We start from the raw sequence: 9,207 nt of genomic DNA on the forward strand, positions 1-9,207 counted from the left end.
CCTATGGGACATAAACACACTATTAATAACATGTACTCCTCCGCCTGAGATCCAGGGTCCTGTCAGTCATAGCTAACAACACACTGAGCCTTTTATGCAAGGCTGAGAGCTAATGACCGCAATAACTTTGCTCAACGTGTTGATTAAATGTGAGAAGAATCCTAGGTGAAGTTTGTTATATCGCTGATCAAACCAGTGACGGTACAATATTAAACATTAAAGCAAAAGTTCGGATGTATACCATATCTTATTTGTTGTAAATAGCTCTTTGAACAACCTCAGTTTGGAGTTTAATTCTGACTGGATTGACAAGCTAAAGGCTAATCCAAGCAGGGCCAAGAACAACATCCAGAAATACAGGTGAGCACAGGGTGGCTGTACAGGAAATGATATCTCAAATTAAATTAATATTTCAGATTTTTAGAAGAGGGGGTTCTGTGTAAAGGTTATGACCAATTAATCAATTAATATCTGATCTGTTGTAGGCTGTTCTTTAAATCACCTTAGCACGACAAGCTATCAGTTAACCCTAGCTTATCAATCTGGTCGGAATTAATTTATTTCTCAAAACAAGTAAGATAATATTTGTTCATAGCACCATTTAAAAGATCTGAACTACCCCTTCAAAGCTAACTGGATCAAATTATAAACACTCCAACAATTCTAAAAAAACCCCTAAATGATAAGCTGATGTCAGGTTTATATTAGCTATAAAGAGTTCAAGTCACAGAATTTGTGCTAAGAACCAACTTCTTTGCCACTTCATTATGACCATGGATTGCACTGCCACTATCGTCAGTGCAGCTGACCTCATCAAAGCTGGACGACCCACGCTGACCTCATCAACACTGCCTGACCCTCCGCGACCTCATCAAAGCTGGACGCCCCATGGAGCCCTGATGGCTGACGACAGGCCCTAAGAAAACAACCCATCCATTAAGGTGCCAAAAGCACTGTAAATGTGGACCGTCAGCGCCAGCCATCCTCACTGTCATGCCCAATTTCTCCACTCATCCCCCTACCCGCTGGACAATGGGGCTGCGAAACCTCCAACCCTCCCAGCTACAATGTCCGCCCACGTTGGCTGGCAGCAGCGACAAAAAGGGTGTTGGTGTTGGTAGGGGGGGTCGCCGGATGGGGAGGCCTGCTGCAGGATGGGACTCTTATTGAGTGTTTGAGCGATGAGCCAGGTCATCACATCTACCCACCTCATCCATCATGCCACACAAATGGACACAAATAAAGAGGACACATTCCTGCCTCTGCTCCCACTACCACATTCAAGCCCTCTCCAGCCTTTTTTTTTTCCCCCTCTCTGCTTCCTTCTCACTATGTGAGCCAATAAGGCCTTGAGGAGAAAAAAGAAGAGCAGAGTTCAGGCTCTCTGTCGCTCTTGGAGGCCATGGGAGCGCCAGAAGAAAATGCCAGGTGGTGTTCCGACTCTTGTCTCTCGGTCAAAAATTTCAATCTGGAGCAAAAATGATAGGCAGCCAGAAGGACTCCATGAAACGGGGAGGTGTGACAGAGGCGGAGGACAATAGGGTGAGTTCAATGTTAAAGGGGAAACAAAAGTGACACCAGAAAACGTGTCAATCCACATTGTAGTCTTTTATTTTTCTTAGTTGTTCCTCCCACAGTATTGAATTGAAATGCATAACAGTTACATTGTAGAAAGCATTAAAACAAAGTACCTCAACTTGCTGATTACTTTTTAAAATCGATTATAAACAAAACAAAGATGAACAGGAAATCTGGTCCCTCAAAAATGGGAGAATAAATGAAAGTAATCCGTTATTCATCATAGGTTTGGCACAAGGGATTAACATGAACCGAACATCACACAAGCTTGCAGACAATTGTAGAAAATGTCAGATACAGATCTTACCAGACCAATCATGCGCTTATGATAAAATTAAACCTCAGTTGTTTTTATTATTCATTCTTTAAAAGGCTTTTGATTCTTTTTTTTCTTTTTTTTTTTTACAATTGGATCAGTAAATTGTCATAGAAAAAAACCCCTAATATCTATCCATCGACCGGTTTTATTAGTAGAATAAAGAGTGAATTGTATGTTTAATACTATCTGGCACTCAAACATAATCTACAAACCCCCAATGAACTCTGGGATAGGCCCGGTTAGGATTCTCCCCTTATTTCCCGGGCTAAGAGCAGTGCTATTCAGTAAACAAACAAACAAACAGTTTGCCAAGAAATAAATACAGTTATCAAAAATACAACAGCAAACAACAACAACAACAACAAAATAGGACAAAAAAATACAAACCGAAACAAAACAAATGATTGTCTAAAAATGAAAGACACACAAGCATGGAGTAGCTAACAACTAGCATTCAGGCTATTTTAGTGGTATTGTTGGCTGACTAGGATGAATTCAAGGATTTTCGAAAAAGACATATGCCCTTTACAGAACAACAATTAACTTTAGCACTAGTGACTTATCTCAGTAAATAACAACAAAAAAAAAGGAAAAGTTGTGTTTTTTTTTCTCTTCCACTCAAAAAACGTCCATTTATTTATATCCTTTCACAGATAGCGCAGGTGGAGAAGAGTTTTTTCAAACTTGTGTACAGTGCTATGATTGTACAGACACACGCGGCGACGAGAAACTGGCCTGATTTCAGTTCGATCGTTTACATCAGTTCCTAAAAGCGCTGCTCGTGCTGTCCTCACATGGGAGCAGGTTTTTCAGCTGCAGGTTACTCATTCACTTTTATCATCAAGTACACGTATTTATAAGGAACATCTGTGGATCTTCGAGGTGGGAGGGGGGGCATGAATGGGATTCTTATTCTGACTCTTATGCTTTACACACAATGACTCATGCTAGGCTGAAACCAGCTGTCTTAGATATACAACCAAACTTGAGGTAATGTTCTCCTCACCTTGCACGTGCTGGGCGTTTCAATCGTTCTCAATGACACATCAGCACATCCATCTTCCTCCTCTATCAGCTGCCTTTGATGTGCAGAACACAGAAACTCAGAAGAATAAATACAGTTATTATTATTTTAGTAATTTTTTTATCACCTCAACTTGGTTAATGGGAGAAATTAATTTAAATTTGTTTGTATCTGTTGGAAGTTTTCAGGACTAAGGGGTCTGGGCTCTGTGTGGGACAGTGACCCTGCTTCGTGTTTAAGGCAGTCAGATAGGCCGTGGTTCTGCTGAGCAGTCACTCTGTGGATGATCAGGGGGCCCCTGCTGATGTACTCCCAGTGCCGTAGGTAGGTCAGGGGTTGTGAAAAGGTAGACGCCGTACGTCGTCATCATACGTGGCTGAGGGATTGGATGGCGCTGGATTCAGCGGCAGCCCGCGCCAGACTGTGCCACATGGTTGCCGGCGTGTGGGTGGCTGAGTGAAGAGAGTCCTTTTCAGCCAGGGACAGCATCATGGCATACGCCTGAGAGAACACATAGATTAGAACTGACATGCTCAAACGCAGAGATAGATCTTTACCGATGAGATAAATCGGGAGTCTATAAAGTGTCAATATTTTTTGTACCTGAGACTTGGATTTTCTGAAGAGTGGCTGTTTGACTGCCTCCGTAAGAGAAGGGGATCCAAACGCTCTGTCGTCCTCATCTCCATCTCCGTCACTCAGCTCACTCTCCTCCAGCTTGCGCAGGTCAGAAAAACGATGAATGTGATCCAAGGCTGAGTAGCTGCTCTGCTCCTCCTCGTCCTTATACCTGGAAATTACATGGACAGAAACAAGTCATTTTCAAGATATTCTGACCAACTTGTTTTCATGGTCATACAGAATGTTTGAGATGGGCTTGTGTGACTTGTACCTCCTTGGCGATGTTTTACAGCTCAGGTTTAAGTCATTTGGCTCACTGAAGTCCATTTCGTCTTGTATGATGTCATCACTAAGGCTGCTTGTGTGCACCTTGGGTTCCCTTTTCTCAGGACCTTTGCTAGATTCCTCCACTTCTTCGTCATCAGCGTCTAGGTCCTCCACTTCCTCATCTTCCAGATCCTGCGATCCGTGGCTGGCCATCAGTGGTTTCACTTCTTCCAATGAACCTCCATTCAGCCTGCAGATCAAGAACACTCATTAGATCAGCCTAATTACGTGGCTGACATTCAGAGAACCATGAATATAAATAGCACCCATTTATTTCACTGTATAAGTAACCACACATGAGTTTGTTTCATTGTGTGAAAAAGGTGGGGTTCTTTGGCTTCTAACGAGTGAGAATCCCTTCCAGTTTTAACAAAAACTGTGCAAGATATGGGATAAAAAAAGCAAGAAGTGGTGGATCTGAAGCAGATTCTGGCAACAGAGCTGGAATCCTGTTTGTCATCAAGGCTTTGAGGCCCCTTTGGGCACAGCAGCCCTGAGTTGATCATTGCAGCACTTAAATGGAGTGCTCTGCCTCCCTCCTTGTTTATTTTCCCTACTATCTTGTATTCATCTAATAGGCAAAATATTTAGCTGACAGCCCCATTTGGTGGGAAAGTTATGAGAGCGCTGCCAACCAGCCCATTTCTCCATCCCCGTGGAGAGAGAGGGCCAGCTATCCAAACTGCCGGAGTCTTAATCTGTCCCTCTGTCTTTGCACCACAGGAAACCACCATTTGTTAAATCATCTGGAACCACATTAAGACTGATTCACTAATTACACTCTGGGACATTTTTCGTCAGCTTGAAAAAATGCCATTTCTTTGCACAAAGGATTCAGAGAAAGGGACTGAAACCCAATTGGAAACATAAAGATGGAAAGGGAATAAACCCATTAAGACCGACAAAGATACCTGAACCAGATTCGAAATGCACGCACTTGAGTGTAGAAGTGGTACAGAAAAAAAAAGAAAGAGGTGGTTATTCCAGAAATCATTGTAGCGCATGAAGGAAATTTCATTGTTTATCACAGCTGATAATGTTCAGCTTTCAGCATATAGCTCCCGCTGGAATGAGGAGTTGACAAGGTGGTATTCATGCCATATGAAGCTTGCACGGCTGCGAGGAGAAACCAGCTCCAAAACAGACAGAGAGAGAGAGAGAGAGGGAGAACTCTGTGATTAAGAAAACAGATTTGCTAATTACGCTTTCAAACGTGGTAATTTGCTGAGGATAAAGTATCTATCAGAAGTAGTCAGGAGCTCTGCACTTTAAAAGGAAACACAGGCCGACCCTTTGACCCCACCCCCTCTACCCTCTTCCTGTAGGCAAACATGTTGGTTCCAGATGTGGTGGTCTAACTGCTGTACGCCCCCCCACCTCTACTTCATCTCTGGTCCTTCTAACAATCTACCACCCAGTCCTGCTCTTACAGGCCCTCAACACAATCTGAGGATCTCTTTAAGGTGATTTTTAACAATGAGAGCCAGGCAAAGGCCAACTTGGAGGCCTAAACAGTCTTCTTAAACGCTATCTGATCTGACCAAGGCTACAAGAATCCATTTGCATAATGCTCAGACACAGTTGGATGCACAAAGATAACTTGTAACACGTGTGGCTAAAAGGCAATTGGCATAAAAAGTTCCTCAATTTTTCCAAAACCTGTGATAGTATCATCACAGATGACCGGTCTCCAGTTCAGACATCTTAACATGATGATTAACAGAAACTAACTGGGTGGCATGAGAATTTAAATCAAAATTGGCCTGATAAAAGTTGACCTATTAAAGTCCCTCAAATAATAAACCTCCGAACACAGCGTTGCACTATTTTCTGATATTTTTTATTTATTTATTTTTTGGTGGTTACATAGATTAGATTAGGAATAAGAGAGACATAAATCTGATGAAGCCAATCTTACCCTTCCTCAGAGTGATCTGGTGATGTGTGGTTCTGTCCTGCGTTACTGATGAAATTTCTTATTTCATTAAAGTAAGAATCCTCTTTATCATCCAATATGGCGCTACCACTGTCCAGTTCAGACTGTGGGGATGACATTGCAGTGCCTGCAAAAGGTGAAAAAAATAGTTATTATTAGATGTTCATGATGCACCAAAGAAAATTATGTCTGAACATTTTGTCAAGTTCATCATATAATTACAATATATACAATCTGCGCAATGGATTTAGACCACCCCAATGTCTTTATATTTTGCTTCCAAGCATTTAGACTTTCTTGTCATCTTTTAAAATGTTCTTGGCCAATAATTCATTAAACTTTCTAAAGGGTTTTCAAAGCTTTTCTTTGAACTTGGGCTGTTTTTTTTTTTTAATTTAGTGTCTCTGCAGTCCTTGTATTTGAACATGACAGCTTCTTTTCCAGTGTGTTTGCGTTTTCTTAAGTGAACAAGTGGATGACAGAAGAAAAAAAAACAATTAAAAAATGAAAATAAATTCTGCAATTAATACCTTAACTACCCTAATAAAAAGTTTGGTGTGGTTTTGAGGTCCTAAGCTGCACCAACCAAAATGGTTGTTATCTCCAAACAAAATAAAAAAAAGGTTTAAGAAAATAGTTTAATTTTTGTTACAGAGAAAGCATTTGTGTGAAATAGTTTTTTTTTTGTTTTGCTGCTGAAAGAAAGAAAGAAACAAAACAAAAAGCATTCCTAATAATTGATTTTGCATTTGACAGATTGCACATTGCTTATGATTAGGTGTCAACCACCTCTGGTGCCGATGGCTGCTGGCCAGTCGTCACCACTTGTTCTGCTGATTCAGTCAGAGTGATCTAACCTATCAAACCTGTGAGTTGTGCTGCTGATGAAAGCAACTCATTCCAAAAAAAAAAATATATATATTTTGAGCCCTTGCAGAGGACGATGGCAGATTTATACAATTTAATTTCTCAGATTGTCTCGAATCATGAGTAAATTACGTTTTATGATATTCTGCAGAGGGATTTATGAACTGCACAAGTCAGCAAACTGACTCAAGTTTTCTGACAAAATGCGCCGTCGGATCAGATTTCCATAATCTTTACGGCTCACTTCTCACCTGACAAGTTGCCGTTCTCGTGCTTCTTCAGGTGACGGTCGAGGTTGGTCTGCTGGCCGAAGCAGCGGTCACACAGGTGGCACTTGAAGGGCTTCTCCTTGTTGTGGATGTTGCGAATATGACGCTGCAGGTTGGAGGAGATGCTGAAGGAGCGGTCACAGTATTTACACCTGTAGAGACAACAAGGCTTGTTCTTTTAAAGTATGAAACTATGGAAGCAGCAGCAAACAACTGTGGTGCATAACGAATCAGAACACGCTGTTTGTTCTGTGGGAAATATAATGCAGGACACACAATCCACACACATTCAGACAGTCCCAGCAGTCCTGTGGTCTCAGACATGATGGAGGAGCTTGTTTAAGGTGAAACAGCTCTGCCTCTTATCTCTAGCCAGCACAATAAAATTACATTCTTCTCTTGCAAAAAAAAAAGAAAAAAAGCACACAACAGATTTGGTTCAAGCCCTGCAAAAATTAGGGGCTCCTGCCAAGTTTCTTCATGCAAAATTATACGAGAAGATTACATCTTTTTCTTCTGGTGGAATTAGCTCGCTCGATTGGCTGTCCCTCAGGAACCCTCCCGGTTATCTCCAAAAAAAAAAAAAATTACAATAAACAGCGGTGATCTTTAATAGCCTGCCAGCGTGTTGAGTGTAGGCTATCAGGCTGGGGCAGGAGGGGGCTTTTGCATCTGTCTTTGTCTCTCCCCTGTGGTCAGCAGGCCTCCTCCAAACTTTGGGCCAACATTCCTCCACCTTAGTAACTACAAAGCCAAGTAGCTCTAATCAGGGTATATTCATTATCCAAATGCAGTAAATTTGAGAAAATAATTTCCACACACACTCAGATATATCTTGTGTCGTCACTGTTGCTTTTGCCTCAGAAAATCTAGAGACTGACAAGACATGATTGCTGAGATTTGTGCTATTACTACGACTCTTGTAAATAAAAAAATGATATTGATAAAAAATAAGGAAAGTCATAACCCCAAGACAAAGGGTTGGAGATAACTTTGAGTTTTGTTTCATAACTGAAACAGACATGATGACAGCTGCTGGGTCCAGACATCCACCGGCTCCTCATCACCTCAATTTTCACCAAACTTCTCCTCTTTCTTTCAGCTTACAGCCCCCCTGTCACCCAGAAGGTCACCGATTGTCAACAGGTAAACTGTTTAGAAGTAGGATAATTATTCCATATTTATAGCATTTAAAAACACAGTTTAAAAAAAACCTTTGCTCTAGTAGGTAACATGCTCCTAACAAATGAGCAGCTTTTGTTTTCATTTGTTGTATGAAATGTGTTTGCTGGTTTTACTCATTTCAGTTAGAAGTAAAGTAGCGCTTCACAGCTTAGTTCATGTGTTTCGTATGTAAGCATGATTCATGACAGGACAGTGATGCTTTTAAAGTTTTGTAATGTGTGAAAAAAACAGAGAAGGGTAGATGGAGGGATGCTGACAGAAAGTGAGAGAAAATGGTGGTCTTCACATTCGACATATTTCTGTTATGAAGCTTCTTTGGTAGGTAGGTACATTTTTTTATATAGCACTTTTCAGCACAAGGCGACTCAAAGTGCTAAAAAAACTGCACAACACTCACAAAAAACCAGACCGTACACTCACACACAACACTGAGAGAAGGTCTGTAGACCTGTAAGGATAGAATTATGTAGAATTACCTGTATGGTTGCTCTCCTGTATGAGTCCTGAGGTGGCGAGTCAGGTTGGCAGAGCGGGGAAATATTTTTCCACAGTATCTATGAAGAAGCAAAAAAAAAAAAAAATCCATTAAAAGTGATGTAATGGTTTCAAGAAGTTTGGAAACTGTAATACAAATACTGCTAAAACATGAAAACCACAGCATTCATTCGAGAGTTATAACAGCACATCACCAAAGCAGTTCTCACAGTTACCTGCATGTGTAGCGCTCCTTGCCCTTGCGTAGCAGCGTCTCTGGAAGTGCAGACGGCGGGGCTCGGAAGTCAAACATGGACGGAACGGAGCGCAGCAGTTCACCGGATTCTGGCTTCAGGGAGCCAAACGTCTCCAGTTTCTCTGCCATGTTCTCAATAGCCGTCATCTGTGAACACAAGAGGTAGGAAAAATTTGAGAGGTTAAGTCTTTTCGTCTTGAAAGCCTTACTGTTTTACATAGTCACTTGAGAGAAGGCTTGAGAATTGGGTTAGGTTTAAAAAACCCCCTCAGTGGATTATTTCTGGGCCTCAACTACACCACTCTATTTCTGAAATGGGTATTGCTCTCAACATTACCCCCCCCCCCCCCC

The 9,207-nt window shown here is 41.5% G+C and overlaps 1 protein-coding gene across 16 annotated transcripts in view; it reads right to left on the reverse strand.

The window, feature by feature from the left end:
* Positions 1-1,589: 1,589 nt before the first annotated feature.
* The window catches only part of mecom (MDS1 and EVI1 complex locus), a 138,350-nt gene continuing 130,732 nt past the window's right edge, over positions 1,590-9,207 (reverse strand). For all 16 annotated transcript variants that reach the window (XM_017424013.3, XM_017424008.3, XM_017424016.3 and 13 more), the window contains 7 exons: positions 8,837-9,003; positions 8,603-8,680; positions 6,924-7,093; positions 5,788-5,932; positions 3,814-4,059; positions 3,525-3,711; positions 1,590-3,422 (listed from right to left, as the gene is read on the reverse strand). In XM_017424013.3, the coding sequence (XP_017279502.1) occupies positions 3,288-3,422; positions 3,525-3,711; positions 3,814-4,059; positions 5,788-5,932; positions 6,924-7,093; positions 8,603-8,680; positions 8,837-9,003 (1,128 nt within the window). In that variant the 3' untranslated portion in view covers positions 1,590-3,287. The remainder of the gene's footprint in view (positions 3,423-3,524; positions 3,712-3,813; positions 4,060-5,787; positions 5,933-6,923; positions 7,094-8,602; positions 8,681-8,836; positions 9,004-9,207) is intronic.

Source organism: Kryptolebias marmoratus, linkage group LG2 (assembly GCF_001649575.2).
Source record: "Kryptolebias marmoratus isolate JLee-2015 linkage group LG2, ASM164957v2, whole genome shotgun sequence".
NCBI classification, from domain to species: Eukaryota; Metazoa; Chordata; class Actinopteri; order Cyprinodontiformes; family Rivulidae; genus Kryptolebias; species Kryptolebias marmoratus.